This window comes from Engraulis encrasicolus, chromosome 4 (assembly GCF_034702125.1).
Source record: "Engraulis encrasicolus isolate BLACKSEA-1 chromosome 4, IST_EnEncr_1.0, whole genome shotgun sequence".
Classification (NCBI taxonomy): domain Eukaryota; kingdom Metazoa; phylum Chordata; class Actinopteri; order Clupeiformes; family Engraulidae; genus Engraulis; species Engraulis encrasicolus.
The window spans coordinates 38,836,551-38,852,815 of NC_085860.1; the positions used below are offsets into that span (position 1 = coordinate 38,836,551).

The 16,265-nt window shown below is 42.5% G+C and overlaps 2 protein-coding genes across 2 annotated transcripts in view; one reads left to right on the top strand and one right to left on the bottom strand.

Moving 5' to 3' along the window:
• The window catches only part of sema7a (semaphorin 7A (JohnMiltonHagen blood group)), a 31,739-nt gene extending 21,287 nt beyond the window's left edge, over positions 1-10,452 (bottom strand). The window contains exons 1-7 of the mRNA XM_063197390.1: positions 9,771-10,452; positions 9,279-9,418; positions 8,795-8,836; positions 7,681-7,779; positions 4,777-4,879; positions 2,789-2,899; positions 260-402 (exon numbers count right to left, since the gene is read on the bottom strand). Coding sequence (XP_063053460.1) covers positions 260-402; positions 2,789-2,899; positions 4,777-4,879; positions 7,681-7,779; positions 8,795-8,836; positions 9,279-9,418; positions 9,771-9,876 — 744 coding nt within the window. The 5' untranslated portion in view covers positions 9,877-10,452. The remainder of the gene's footprint in view (positions 1-259; positions 403-2,788; positions 2,900-4,776; positions 4,880-7,680; positions 7,780-8,794; positions 8,837-9,278; positions 9,419-9,770) is intronic.
• A 70-nt stretch (positions 10,453-10,522) lies between these two features.
• commd4 (COMM domain containing 4) lies at positions 10,523-16,128 on the top strand. Its single transcript, XM_063197391.1, has 8 exons — positions 10,523-10,621; positions 10,902-10,973; positions 11,093-11,158; positions 11,296-11,335; positions 11,445-11,564; positions 12,440-12,520; positions 13,175-13,351; positions 15,569-16,128. The coding sequence occupies exons 1-8, from the start codon at positions 10,619-10,621 to the stop codon at positions 15,607-15,609; spliced, it is 600 nt and encodes a 199-aa protein (XP_063053461.1). The 5' UTR covers positions 10,523-10,618; the 3' UTR covers positions 15,610-16,128.
• The last annotated feature ends 137 nt before the right edge of the window (positions 16,129-16,265 follow it).

Here is a 16,265-nt window from a genome sequence, read left to right on the forward strand (position 1 = left end):
ATCTGCCTCTGCTATCTTTTATTCATGTCGCTGTATTTTTCCCACAATGAAATATTGAAATATGAACATGAGTATAGTATGGAGGGTCCACATTCAGTCACACACACACACACACACACACACACACACACACACACACACACACACACACACACACACACACACACACACACACACACACACACACACACACACACACACACACGCACACGCACACACAAAATCAGAGAGCAATCTCATAGTGCCAATCTGATAGTACCTTGCACACCCGGGCCACTCTGGATATCCAGGGGTCGGCCTCGGGACTGCTATCGGAGTTCTTCTCGCGGAAGAAGACGTAAATCTTTTCATCGTCAGGGTCGTCCTCCAGGGGGATGGAGAAGGCGGAGATGAAGGTGGGGTCTGTACAGAACACCAAGCACAAAAAACAAATTCAGCCTCCAAAAAAACAAACAAATAAATAAATAAACTACAGTCACACCATCATTATTCACCACACCTCACACAGGAATTCTACCAGATAAGAGGTCTGTTGGTTTCCATATACATGTAGTATAATAAAAAATTAGCTGTAGGGGGTAATGTGCACTCAACTTTTTCAGGACGTAGCTGCCAGTATAGGTGGCCCCACAGTGTTTTGTGTGTGTGTGTGTGTGTGTGTGTGTGTGTGTGTGTGTGTGTGTGTGTGTGTGTGTGTGTGTGTGTGTGTGTGTGTGTGTGTGTGTCAGGGCTTGACATTAACTTTTTTGCTTGAAATTGTTACCAGCCACAGCCAAGTTTAACCAGCATTTGGCTGGTTTGAAGATGCCAGTGTCAAGCCCTGGTGTGTGTGTGTGTGCGTGCGTGCGTGCGTGCGTGCGGTGCGTGCGTGCGTGCGTGCGTGCGTGCGCGCGCGCGTGTGTGTGTGTGTGTTTGCGCGCACTTGCAATCAGGCTGTGATAATTGTACCGTATATAATGCAATATTTGTTTCAGTGGCCCTATCTCTATCCACAATATGAAGAGCTCTTTTCCAAAACGCTATATCCACCATTTATGACTTTTTGCATTTTAATATTGGAATTTACCGATAAGTAGTCCTATCATCTATGTGTGAATTCTTGCCATTCAAATGTTTTGAGAGCATGCTATTTAAACCTATATAAAATGCATTTTGTAATGCAATTCAATGGAATGGCCAATACAAAAATGTCAATTTCCCAACATTCTATAAAATGGATATATCTCATTTTGGAAAAGAGCTCTTCATATGTTGGACAGGGATTCTAAAGCAATATGGTACCATTTCTGGGAATAAATAATAATTTTCCACCTCTGTGCAAATGATAATTGCAATGTTGGAGGTACAATTTGCAGAGACAGACTCAGAGAACGGCTGGAAGTACAGAAGTACAGAAGGAAGGTAAAACTCAAGTATTTAACTCAAGGATAAGTGTAAAATGAGCCTTTTCCCAGAAATGGCACGGTATCTCTTCAAGTCTGCCAGGGCCATAGCAAAGACCATGAGCAACATCACTGTTGTGACGGACAGATAAGTTGTGCTGTCAAATCCACACAGAGTCAGTCTGACCTAAAAGACAGTAGCCTACAGTGTGTTGTTGTCTGCCTGCCATCGATATGAGTCTTCAGGTGGCACAGACGCCAAAATACGGTAAGTAGCTGACCTCGAAGTCTAACCACAGCTGCCTCAGCAGGCCATTGTACTGCAATTACACACCATGCCAACACTGCACAGCTCTCGCATTGCAGACATTTCTGGTGGTGAAGGCCAGTTTGACTGAATGCTGACTGAATGCTGACAGAATGCGTCAGCTTAATTGCACAGGTTTGTGTGCCCCTCTGTCTTTTTACCCTTAAAGGGGCAAACTCCCAAATAGTTGAGGTACAGAATCTGGGGTTCGCTTAGTCTAAAAGACAGTGTAGGATTTACACCTCAAGTCTGTTCTATCACCTCCAAGAGGTTAATATACAGTACCTACTATACCTCATCATCACACATAGTACATCTGCACAAATGGAGGAAAATAAGTTGAAGTCCATAACTCTGATGTCTCTCAGTCTCCATCGTGATTGATAATCACGTCTAGAATAGATAGACCAAACACAGTCAGCTTTCAGCTGGTTTCTCACCCTCTTTCAACACAGTGTCCCTCAACAACAAAGAGAAAATTGTACTTATCAAGGCTACAGTACAGTCATTCTTTAGTCATACAAGGCCTCTCAGCCGTCTTCTAAATCCAGACATCACAATTGACATGCTGATAGCACAGACTCCAGAACTATTGCATGAGAACTGTGATGAACCGTCTGAGAGAGTTGTTGAAAACTACAGAAATCTCTTTTGGTTAGAATGACCTGGTTGAATGGATGAACATCTTCAGAGACATAGTGTAGACTATGCTTGTATGCTCTTTTGGTCGGTGTGCTTTTTGAGTTTATTATGACAGGATAACTGGGCAGGACAGGTAGACAGGAAATGTTTGGGAGAGAGAGGTGGGGGAGGGGGTTTAGCCTGATTATCATCAACTTTCAAATTTCTTCGAGACTTGGTTTGACCAAGAACATAACAATTAACATTTCCCAAACGGCATGGTTGACCCGCCTCCCTTGGTTTGCTACCGGTTGCTTGCTTCACGACAAAGTGAGAAGAGTTCCCAATTTTTCTGGAGCTCAGAAATGATATTTGTATTGCTCCTGGCCTGACTAGGAATAAAATCAGGTTTCCAAGCATAACAGTAAGGTGCCTTAGTTGCTTGAGTCTCGGCCAAAGCCAATCAGCATGCTCTTACCTGTGACCCATCTGTCATACATCCAGACGTTAGTGCGCTTGCCCGCTGTCCTCCTGAACTGCAGGGAGCTGCCATCTTTGTATAAGGGAGCGGCAGAATACAGGTCTCCATCTGAAACCCGAGAAACAAACATCAATAAACAACAATATCTCGAACAGGGATCAAACACTGGAAATGTTAGTAAGTGACTGACACTTTCATGTGGCACAAATGACTGATATTGTGTACACTAGTGGTTGCCATAGCAAATCTTTCCTGCAACTACGAGTGAGTTCTGTCCGGTATTTGTATAAACAGACAAAAAATGGAACATATTGGCATAAACAATTCAGGAGAAAAGGGGATGTGAGAGAACAGCTGACCTCAGCCAACCTTATCCGCATGAACACTGATGATATGGCACTATGAATCCTGATTTTCTTTCCAGTTCATGCACAGATGTGATTAAATTACATGCACTGATGCATTTTCCTTCAGGTTGAAGCATTTGCATTGCATCACTGCATTACATCATCAAAATCTGCTTTTTTTTTTTTCTGAATGCCTTTCCGGTGACAGAAACAGTGAGATGACACAGGCCTACGTATCTACAGCTGAGTGCACCCAGTCTGCCCAACAGTGCTGTGCTGTGCGGTGATAAACTAACCCTACTTAACATCGGCTCTTGCTGTTCTGTATATTTCCTGTGCACTTTTTATCTGCTAGTGATTATGTCCTCAACTGAAAGTCACTTTGGTTAAAAATGTAATGTAATGTAATATAATTGTGATAAGCAACGCAAGCAGGCCTGCCATTACCTACTAATACAGTAGAGTAGAGTAGAGAAGAGTAGAGTAGAGTAGATCAACTTTATTGATCCCCAGGGGGAAAATTAAGATGTCAAGTAGCTTACACAAATACACATAATGCCCACATGGACATTTCAATACATACATAGGCCTACATACACAACAAGCATTGACACAGGTAAAAACTAAGATGAGGAGGAAAGCACTATCTAGGATAATAACTGCACTATGGAGCACTCACGAACACTGGACATACTTCTTCTTTGCTTATCACAAAGACTGCGATGCCTGAGCTGGCCCAGTCACCACTGTTCTATTTATGCACTATGCAGCTGGATGGAGTGGGCATAGAGAGTGACTAATGCCAACAAGGGCCATGTGCAATGATAGCACGTTCTCCCACGCTCTCTCAGGAACTCTGGATGTCTTGAGAGTGCAGCCTCATGATCTAATCCCCAAGTTCACATGGCGTTTCAAATCAGGGCAAGTGGAGGCTGAAAGTGTGAAAGGCGAATGTGTGTGTGTGTGTGTGTGTGTGTGTGTGTGTGTGTGTGTGTGTGTGTGTGTGTGTGTGTGTGTGTGTGTGTGTGTGTGTGTGTGTGTGTGTGTGTGTGTGTGTGTGTGTGTGTGTGTGTGTGTATGTATGTGTGTATGTGTGTGTGTGTGTGTTTGTGTGTGTGTGTGAGTGTGTGAGCAGTGCTTGAAGTGGAAAAAAAGTGCAGGAACCCGGATTTTCCGACAGTCTCATCAGTACCAAATCAGTACAAGTCATGTTTTAGGCCTATATTGCCTGCTCAGATTTTGAAATCCCCGTTTTGAAATGCTTTCTACTGTTTTCAGCTGTTGTTGTGTTACAGTATTTGTTGTTTGAACTAATGTGTTCTCACAATGACTCTGGGATATTTATTTTGAATAAGGTAGAGTAGACCTATCGTGTGTTTAACAGAATAGTGTGGACAGCTTGAGTAAAACCAAATGAGAACTAAGAACCACAACCATACTGTCAAGTTGAGTATGATTTTTCCCACGCACGAGATGAGTTCTGACAGAATGCTGATGACGCTTCAAGCACTGTGTGTGCGTGTGTGTGTGTGTGTGTGTGTGTGTGTGTGTGTGTGTGTGTGTGTGTGTGTGTGTGTGTGTGTGTGTGTGTGTGTGTGTGTGTGTGTGTGTGTGTGTGTGTGTGGGTGGGTGACTTACCCACAGACAGGGAGAGGGAGTTCTGGGTAAAGGTGTAAGGGGCGATTCCTCTTCCCTCGTAGCTCTCCACCACCTGACTCGGCTGGCTACTGTCTTTGGGGAACTGAAGTGCAAAAATGATCAAGAAAAAAAGTCAAATTTAGGGTTTGGTGTAAGCGTGGGCTTGGGAAAAAAATTATGTAAACAAATACCGGTAAATAAATAATCAAACTAACAGTTGTAATGCTTCATTGCTAATGATCAAGCATATGACTAAAACACAGTGGTTAATATCAATGTTACTGTAATTGATTTGGTTTTTCTATATATTCTGTGAAATCCACTTTTTTGCATTTATGTACGGTTACTTGAATGCACACTATTGTGCACACTAGTGCTTGTCATAGCAACTAGAGTGAGTTCTGTCAGTAATTTGTCTAAACAGGCAAAAAAAATATCCTGGAAATATTTGTGTAAACAATTTCAGAGAAAAGGGGATGTGAGAGAACAGTTGACCTCAGACAACCTTATCCGAATCAACACTAATGATATGGCAATCTGAATACTGATTCGTTACACTTCATGCACTTGGTACATGGTCATGTGATTCCGGTCAGTCCAGTCAACAAAAGACCATTTACTGTACACATATCACACCGCCCCCCATTCACAATGAAAATCAATAGTGGTCAATATGTGAAAATATACAGTAGTGTGATAATATGTTTAGCCATTTCATTCTGCCCTAGTCTAAGCTACGATTCACCATGCACTAGTTACAGCATGCACAAGCAGAGCTGTATAAAGCACAACAGGTAGGCCTATAGGTAAATTCATGGTGTAAGTACAACACTAGCACATGATGATATAGCTGTTAAACCAATAAAGCTAATGTACCCAATGAGCGTCTTCGCGTTCCTTCTTTTTCTACCTCTACTTCTACTCTCTCCACCCCTGTGTTCATCTCCCATGTGCAAGTAAACAGAGGGAGACATCTCAGGTTAGTCTGCTGCTTTCTCCGGCCAATGCACCTTTAACCAGCTTATCCTTATTCCACAGCCAGGTGAAGGAGTTAAGTAGTCAAGTCACCTGCTACAGCACATGGCAACACTTTGGCTTTCCCCTAGCTATGCAGCCTGACCTGCTGTCCGTCTCTAGCCAGGGTTGCCAGATGAGACTGATGATTTCCAGCCCAAAAAAATGCTCAAAACTCGCCTGGAAACACAAAGTCCCTCACAATTCTATTGATTTCCATGGTCAAAAATTAGCAGGAAAACCCACCCAAGTGCCATTTTTACGAGCAGACGGCCATCCTAGGCAGCCCAATTGGGCGGGAAGCCTCCCAATCTGGCAACACTGTCTCTAGCCTGGCGTGCATGTCTCTAATGTTTTTGTATGTCATTCTGTTTGTATGTCATGCCTGTTGATTTATTTATGTACCCCGCCTTTTCTTTCATAACCCCCCCCCACCCCACACACACACAGTTTTGTGTCTTTAGTTGTATTGTTGTATGTGTGAGCACACCAAATAACATTCCTGACAACTGTATTTTATACTGTGTATATGGCTACATAAAACTGTCAGACCAAATGTGAAATGTCAGACCAAATGTGAAAACTTAAATCTAGGCTCGCCAGTGTCAGACAGCAGAAGGTTGAGGGCGGGACCAAGCCGTTGTCGTTATGGTTCAAATTTCCTCTGCACTGCATTGGCCAACACTATAACCAATCATACGAACACTGCTCATTCGCTGTAGCCATTCTACAGTGTCCACTGTCCTGCCAAAGCCCGCCTCAAATATTCAAACAGTGGGGAACACAAAAACATGTGGGATTGGTGGGCTATGGGTGGTGCCTATTGTGCTTATCCTACAATCAACGAGGCTAGACCTTGTCTGAGTCTCGCCTGACTTGTGTAGTTCTGCGCAGCTTCCTGAGCTCCACTACTAGGTCTGGAAGAGCATGCACTGTCTTCGCCTTCAGAAGGCATGGCTTTATCTATTTGAAGAAAAAACTGAAAGAAAAATCCACGACACCAAGCTCCCGTTGCTCTTTTTAATGTGACGTTTCGGGCAGCATGCCCTTCATCAGACAATGATTTGATGATGAATGTTTTTTTTTTCTAACTACTTTATCTATCATTTGTCCATCCTTGCCACCAACAAATTCTTTCAAAAACGTTATTTGTTCATTTCTATAAAGAGTCAATATAATCTATAATCTGTCCTGTGACTCCTCAAAGCGAACTGCCAGGATTCCAGACTCATGTGGTGTAGTTCTGCTTAGCTTCACCAGGGGGCTCCGGATCACACACACACACACACACACACACACACACACACGCACGCACACACACACACGCACAGAGGTCTGGTGAGAACCAGGCTAGGCTAGACCTACTCTCCAGGCAAAAAAGGGGGTTCGTCTAGTTTACTACTAGTCTAGTCTAGCTCCACTATAGTAAACAGCAGTACAAAACCTGCTACTATTTGGAAACGGGATAAACATGCCGTTGATAGACACCGTACCGCAAGGCCACAGCATATCACCATGTGTTTAAGGTAGCCTATTTATGGCAATGTGTGGTGGTGGCAATGACAGGATTTAATATGGACTGCAGGCACCAGCACCACCAATTAAAAACAGCCAGCATAGAATTATAGCATCTAGCTTTTAAAGTGCTGGGCTGGGTGGGTGTCGGGAGACCAAACAGTCTGTCTGTGTGTGTGTATACAATCTGGTGTGTGTGTGTTTGTGTCTGTGTGTGTGTGTGTGTGTGTGTGTGTGTGTGTGTGTGTGTGTGTGTGTGTGTGTGTGTGTGTGTGTGTGTGTGTGTGTGTGTGTTTGTGTCTGTGTGTGTGTGTGTGTGTGTGTGTGTGTCCTTGTCCATGAATGAGACATACGTAGAAGTAGTGACTTGCTTACCACTCTCCAGCATGGTTGCTTCTCTCCGTTAGTTCCACACACAAATAATCCATCGTTTTGGAAATCTTCAATTGTTGTGATTACATTTTCACATCGACCCTGAGGAAAGGAAAAACTCAATTAACAATTTCATTGAATATAATAAAGTCCGTCTTCTGATGTAGGATATGCAGTAGGGGTAGGCAATAGAAATGGGTTGCGTCCTATTAGATGCTACCATAGTGAGTGCCCCAGAGAAGAGAAAAACATTTCACTGAACATTTTCATTGCCTAGACGGCATTAAGTCAGACCTCTGAATGAGCAAGGTGTGCAGTGCAGTGCATAGGAGAGGTAGTCAGTGGTTAAGTTGGCTTTTGTAAGGTGGGGGAGTCATAGGCGGTTTTTGCATTGAACAAGATTGTGAGCACGGGGGGTGCTGTGGTGCAGCGCGCTAAGCCCCCCACATTTGGGCTTGCATGCCCACGGGGACCCCGGTTCGAGTCCGGCTGGGGTCATTTCCCGATCCCACCCTGTCTCTCTGTCCCACTCGCTTCCTGTCACCATCTCACACTGTCCTATCAGATAAAGACATAAAAGCCCCTAAAAAAAAAGATTGTGAGCAAGGTCGGCCAGTTGCCCGGGGCCTCGTCTATTCAGGGCCCTCATTGTTGCATTATGGTATCCGTTGCCGTGCATCGATACATCATCACTTATTATGGGGTGGGGCCCCTCAAAACTGTTCTTTGGCCAGGTCAGATTTCCTAAAACTGCTGCTGTGAGGGGGATTTTCCCACTCAACTGTCAAATATGTCACTCTACTGTTACTAATAGCCGACTATGGGAGAGGGAGCGGTGGCTGGATGTTTTGCAGAGGTATAGGAAGAGACAGAGAGCTAAACTCCAGATGGCTTTTTCTTCATTTAAACTGTGGAGTAGCCGATGGCTAGCATCCCAATTAAAAGTGTCGCAGCAATAGTGTTGTCAGCAATGCTGAATACTGTGGGCTACTGCAGTGTCTCAAAGGGCCGTGACAATCATCATTGGAAAGGCTATGCTGTGCAGTTGTAAATTAAATATATGATATAAAAACTTTAAAGTGCTGTCTGGGGTGTCTTGCCCTGTGTAAAGACTCACCTCACTGCAGGACTGTTCGTCACCTGTCGAGAGCGTGTAGTTCTGTAAACAATAGATAAATAAATGCTTAATCTACTTGTGACTTGCATATATCACTTACTGTATACTGAAATGGGACCTGAGATACTCTTGGCCTATTGCCCTGTTGTTTACGTCTTAAGGTTTAACCATTAAGTCAACTCAAGTTGCATGCATCTTGAGGTCAGCACGTGCCCTGACCAGAGAATGACCAGAACATATCAAACTCTGTCCTGATAATGGATATTGTGACCATGCTATACACACTAATAATTACAGTAGGCCCTATACACTATTTTAAGTCAAAATAATGTAGGTGCACTGCTTGGCTCAATATATAAATAAATAATTACAATAAATAATTAATTGAAATAAATAATGGTCACCATAAATAATTAAACATTAATATCACCATACTTTGAACAGCCTGTTGGCTAAAATAAAGAGGTGTGTGGGGGAAAATTACCTCTAAAACACTGCAATTTTTCAAGTCAACCTGAAGCACAAAGTTTGCTCCACCAACGAACAGACAGTCAGAATTGGCTTGATAAAAGAAGACGGTGTGGCTTAAATTTCTCTGGTATGGAAGACGGTCATTATCTCCATCTGCAACAACAAGAGACACAGTGTCTGGTTTAAGTCTTCAACCAACACGTTGGTTATTGCATTGACTTCTTTAAGAGAAGCCGTGTCCTGATGTAAACAATTGAGACTTAGCCCAAAGCGCAATAATGCGCTTATCCAAAGGTCTTATCATGTTGATTTTTAATCGACATGCTATCCAATAGGCCTACTTTGTGAACTTGGGATACTCCCCAGCCCAGATCAATAGCCTATCCAAACTGAATGTGAGAACTCGATAGAATTAGCTAATGAATATGGTTCTATGAATATATCCCATGAATCTATGATATCTGGGAAAATTAATCTGTCAGACAATAGTACATATCCCACTTACCCTGCCGCAGTTTCAGTCTTGGAATATCCCTTGTGTTCACACATAGCACAAGTGTTGTGATAAAGTTCCATAAATAAAAACTCAATGCTGGTAGAGAATGTGTCATGTTGATTGATAGACCTACACGGCTACTTTGCAAGCTCTCTCTTCAATCAGGCACCTTTGTCCAGTTGCATAGAACCTACATGGTCCCCATATCCACACTACTACAACACCACAGCGTCGAAATACCCTAGTACTTGTCAACGAGAGATTCCCAACGCATGTGCGCCTCCCACCACTACAGGGGGGGTAGTTCTATCCTTCGCTGCAGAGCCATTGCGCACGGCGCACACCCCCACTCGCAACACGGTGCTGATGCTGACATAATGTTACCCATCTCTGAAATTGTTCAGTACGCTCTAGATGACAAGTGCAACATTTGTTGTGAGCTCCAACAGGTCCCTTTTCCGTTAGATCTAATGTCCTGAAAATTTAATGAGGAGCCCGGCGAAGCGCTACAGTAGCGCACTCCCGAAAATCAAGGGATGGCGGTGTCATTTGAGCTAAATAGGCTGTCGACATTACGTGTTAACGAAACGAAACGCTATGCCTGAAAACGTTCAGATTCGACTCAAGTCAAAGATCAAAAGCAAATCCGAATCAGAGAAAGGCGCAGCTACCCTGGCCCCGGCACGAATCACTCCCCAACTCGAATCACCAGTGGTTTACGGTGGTTACAATGACGCCCAGCCTTTAGGTGTCGCACCCTCTCCATATTTCCATTACTTCAGTCAGCGAAGAAGAAGCTGTCAGCTGACAGAGGAAAGCAAAGCAACTTCTACTGTCATCAAGAAGAAACTGCCAACATGGTATTTAATTGTCTGATGTTTCTCGCAAGTTTCTGATTATCTCAATGTTTCATGTGCTTTCTGTTAAGTTGTGACATTTGCTGCGTAATTCTACCTCGGAAAAGAAACGTTTGCCACCAAAGCGCACAGACTTTAGCATAGCTGTCTTGGTGCTAATCATTCATAGCATATGTACAAAGAATCTTCTTTGATATGAGCATGCTGTGTTTGCTTTGCATATGTATGGCATGTGTGTGTTCATTGAACCCACCATTATAATGAGTTGAGTTTGTTCATGTAGCGATTCAGGTTTTGTGGTGATCTGGACTGTCCAGACTGGGTTCTTGCAGAAATCAGCACGCTGGCCAAATTGGTGAGTACTATTTCCACCACCACTTCCCCACAAACACAAGTGAATTGTCCAATGTTTGAATGTTTTTATTTGTCAATATTTTACCTTTCCGCTGGTTTGTGTATGCCATAATCTCTCAGTCTAGCGTAAAGATGAAGCTTCTCTGCGGTCAAGTGTTGAGAGATCTTCTGGAGGATGGCATCGACGTACGTGGATATTTAATACCATTTTTAACACGTAGGCTACGTTTTTGTAATGTATTTACAATCGTGTATGTTCTGCTCCCCTTCACACCATATATTTTGTGGCATGAAGATGTAAGACTTCAATTTCTTTTTTTCAGTATGACAAAGTTGAAAAGTTGACATCGGATGCCAAATTTGGTGAGAAAAAGAGGTCATTTTCTCCCCATCATGCTAAGATTACATAAACTAATCTGCACACATTTCAGTAATTCCATCTTTTTTTTTCCTCTGATTATTTCACTATTAGAGGTTGGCGACATCAAAGCCAGTATTGCTGTTCTCAGTTTCATCCTCACCAGTGCGGCAAAGCATGATGTGGACAGCGAGTCCCTATCCAGTGAATTGCAGCAGCTGGGCTTGCCTAAAGGTATGATGAGGCCCTGTCGTGCCGAAAAGCGAGTACCTGTCGTGCCGAAAAGCGAGTCCCTGCCAGAACACGAGTGCCCTCATTGAAACCAATGACATTTTTGGAGAGAAAATTACAGAATTGCAGAATTAACTACATAATTGCAGAATTGCAGAATTAACTACATAATTAATGAACTAAACATATGCTTATGAAACATTACTCGTCTTCCACTTAATATGAGCTATTTGAATGAAACCGTAACATTTGTTATGACAATTCTTCGATTATTTTATGGAAATAATACTGAAATTGTAACCAGCTCTTTGTGGTACTTCCAGAAGGAATGCAGATGCTTTATTGATAGGCTTTCCATCTTAAATTGTGTCGGATTTGTCTGCAAAAATGGGTAAAATGGGTTTCCATTGGTTTCAAAGAGGGCACTCGTGTTCTGGCAGGGACTCGCTTTTCGGTACGACATCCCCTCGGCCCTTTTGTAAAGAACTCATCACAGTATACTTGTGTAAAAGTGAAACACCACACTAGGGTTGCCAACTCTCAATGGAAAAAAAATACAGAACACTTAATTGTTGTGGGGGTCTGGCCGTCCTCCCCCTGAAAACATTTTATTTCTTGGATGTTATTTCCTGCATTTTATCGTCCCATGTCCTGTTTCAGCTCAATACGGAACCCGTACTTTTATTTCTAAATACGGGACGATTCCGTATTTCAAGGGATGGTTGGCAACCCTACACACACCCCTAAAACAGGAATATAGTACTTACAAATCAGGCCGGAAATCCAGTCATGAAAAATTAAGTATTTATTTTTGTGGTTTAAAAAAACATTTGCTCTCCCTATCTGTGTATGACAGTTTGTGTGTGTTTGATTTCCAGAGCACACCACAGGGTTATGCAAATCCTACGAAGACAAACACACAGCACTGCAGGACAAGCTGAGAGAGAGCAGTTTACGGCGTGAGTACACCATCTCACTCAATAAGAATGATGATGTGCTGATGCTGTGTAGACTTAAAATCATCATTTTCGAAGAGTGATGTCTACCTAACAGTAGTTCCAGTTAACCAGACAACATAATCTCAAGCATTTCGAATAGTGTCCTTGATGCTCTAACAAAACCTCTCTCTCTCTCTCTCTCTCTCTCTCTCTCTCTCTCTCTCTCTCTCTCTCTCTCTCTCTCACTTTCTTTCCCTGTCCCCTACTGTGCATCTGTCTGTCTCAGTTTTCCTCCCTCCTTTTCTGTCTTTCTCTCCCTCTCTCTCATTCTGCTTGCCTTGAATCCCTCTCTCTTTCTCACTCACTCACTCACTCACTCACTCACACTCTCTCTCTGACCCCCTCTCACCCGTGTATTACTCCCTCTCTCTTTCTCTATCTTTCTCCTTGTCTTCTCTCTCTCTCTTTCTCACTCACTCACTCACTCACTCACTCACTCACACTCTCTCTCGCTCTCTCTCTCTCTCTGACCCCCTCTCACCCGTGTATTACTCCCTCTCTCTTTCTCTATCTTTCTTGCCTTGTCTCTCTCTCTCTCTCTCTCTCTCTCTCTCTCTCTCTCTCTCTCTCTCTCTCTCTCTCTCTCTCTCTGACTCTCTGTCTCTCTCTCCTCAGTGAGTCGCCTGGAGTCTGTGTCGTGGAGGGTGGACTACACGCTGAGCTCCAGTGAGCTGAAGGAGGTGAATGAGCCCAGTGTGCAGCTGCGTCTGCAGGCCCAGCAGTCGGAGTCTGGCTCCTCAGAGACCACCGTAGTGTCCATCACGGCAGACAAGTTCAGAGTGCTCCTGACAGGTCAGCATTTGTTGTGTCACCACATTGGGTACATTTGGGTGGACAGATATTCAGCAAGCTCAGAATTTCAAAGCACACTTTCTGTCAGGAATGCCATTTCATGACCTGATTTATCAAGACATGCTTCTTCTGATGAATTCATACTGTATACTGTATTTAAAATAAATATTCCTGTACATTCAATTGTGTGTGAACTATATAGGCCAATGGGGCTCTAATTAATGTTTTCCTCTATTGTTTAATGCTAGGCGAGTACATTTAGGGTTTAACCCCAAAAAAATTGATACAAAAGGTTTTTTTATGGATTCTATTACTATTGGACCTGCTAAATGACATACTAAAAATCTAGTAAAATCTGACTTTGGGAAATGAGTTTTTTCAACATAGCTGCCATAGGCTTATTATAAGGGTCAAGAGACACTCCAGGTGAATAGGCCAAAAAATGTAGCTTGCCGATATCACCATGAAACTTAATCCAGTGATTACTCACATATTTGTGAGAAAAAAATGTATTGCAAGTTTTCTGAAATGTTATGTTTTAATATGGTAATTGGACTATATCTAATTAAATATGCATTACATTTCAAAATGCAAAAACTCAAAATCTGAAAAAGCCAAGCTCAAAATTACTCTTTTATTTTGTTTCTAGTAAGCCAGAAGATATCTTCAGAAGAGATTATGGACATCTCTTTTTGTTTTGTAGTAAATCTAAAAAATCTTTGTGCAGACTCACCAGCTAGCATTTTTTTTTTCAAAACATGATTATTTAACATCTCTCTTAGATAAATAATTGAGTTTTATGTTTCTCAAGTTCTTCAAGACATTCTTTGAGTCTGGTGGTATCATTCTTAGCATGTATCAAGGGCAAGGTCAGCTGTCCTCAAATCATAGCCTCTCCACAGAGGTGTCCTAAGGAATGGTGCTGGGACTCCTATTTGCCATGTACACCACATCACTGGGCCATGTTATCTGTTCTCACAGCTTCTCATACTACTGTTACACCGATGAAGCACAGTTACTTTGTGCCAGATGACTCCACGGTCACACACATTTCCACTTGCCTCTCTGAACTATCCACAAGTATGAAGGAATGCAACCTTCAGTTGAGCCTCGCCCAAATGCACTGCTGGTGATCCCAGCCAAAGATTTAGGTTGCCATGATATCGAACTCAATATGGATTCTGCTACTGTTGCCTCAAATAAGGCCACAAGAAATCTAAGTGTCATTGTTGATGACCATATCATTCTTTGACCACATAGCCTTGTTTCCCAGTCATGTCCTCTTTTTCATGCCCTAATTGAATACAAGGCCCTGACCCTTGCCTATGAAGCTACAACAGGCCCTACTCTGGCTTACCCGAAAGCTATGCTAAAGCCCTATGTCCTTTCAGGACATTGTCTCCAGTACCAACCGTTTCACCTTGCCCTCTACTTACACACCATGATTCATCACTGATGATGTGCCCTGACAAACAACACATGGATATTACCATAGCAGTAGTGTCTCTGTATCCACCCAAACAGCACTCCAAACAAACAGATCCTGAAAACATGTTAGTTCATGCCAATGTAATTATCATGTAGTAACCTTTATTTTAAAAAACTTTGATCTTGAAAATGACACCTTTCCTGAAGTTAGATTTTCCTAGATTTTTAGTATGTTAGTAAGGACAGCTGGATGTATTGAAATCAGTTGAAAAACCTTTTGTATAAATTTTTTGGGGGTTTGGTGCATTTTGGCCATAGATGTACTCGACTATGCCACCACGAGCTCAACATGAAAGTTCCGCAGATCGCCCCTTGCAGTTTTGTCAATATTTCACTGTACACATGCGTCTGTGTACATTTTGACTGATTCTCTACCGCACGCAAAATGTACATAAAATTCGCACGGTAGTGCGTTCATGCACCAGCACATGTATCCTGCAGAAAGGATGTCCTCGTCCTATTGGGTGGGAGGGTTGCTCACGAGGTGAGGGTTGTACAATAAAATAGATTTTTTTCCATGCAGACTAATACTGGTGCCTGTGTGATAATGTGTCTTTATGGCACATGTGTTTTTGGCATGAATCTTAACTATTGTGATGATGATGAGGAACATGGTGGTGATGATGATGATGATGATGATGATGATCACAATATTCATGGCAACTAGTGTTCTCCACATTTCAGCCATGCTGCTGTGCATAATATTCTGTTCTGGTTTTTTACCCCCAGAACTCAAGCAAGCCCAGGGCATGATGAATGCCCTTCAGTGACCTACCGAAGAAATGTATGAATGAAGAGCTGTTCTCTCTTTCACATGGTATGTCAATGGAGACTGCCCCACTCGACTGTCATGCAGTATAGGAAGAGATTCGTTGTAAAGTGCCATTTTTTGACTTTTGCATTTTAGTATTGGAAATGACTGTTTGGATGGGAATTCATGGGAATTCATGTCCAATACAAAATGGATATGGTCATTTTGCAACAAATACTCGTCATATGTACAGACCAGCATCTACTACCACTTTGACTTTTTGAGTTCATTGCGGAAGTAGATTTGCCCTTGATGATCTTATGTTAACATTCCTCAAGCATTTTTGGTTTGCATGAAATTTGAAATGTAAATGTTAAAAAAGTGCCTTTTTCCTCATCGCACAATGTAATCCATCACATGGCTGTTCGTGCCTCAAGCACATTGTGTTTTTGTTGTACAGTAGAACATGATATGCACAGAATTCACGTCATGTAAATTCATTTGTAATAATAAATACATGTCCTGCATACGTAATGAATTTGTAATAAATGAGTGTCTTTGATACAAGGTCTGTCCTATTATTTTATGTCTGTCATTTAGCAATGGAGTTGTTTGAAGTTAGAGCTTGGTTAAGGCGTCTAAGTTAGTTTGCTTGAATAATGTAACGTCCCTTTA

Excerpts from the sequence above, each read along its gene's own strand:
- commd4 (XM_063197391.1), top strand. Across the intron at positions 10,974-11,092 it reads TCAGCACGCTGGCCAAATTG|TCTAGCGTAAAGATGAAGCT; the intron begins GTGAGTACTATT and ends ATAATCTCTCAG. Across the intron at positions 11,159-11,295 it reads TTCTGGAGGATGGCATCGAC|TATGACAAAGTTGAAAAGTT; the intron begins GTACGTGGATAT and ends TCTTTTTTTCAG.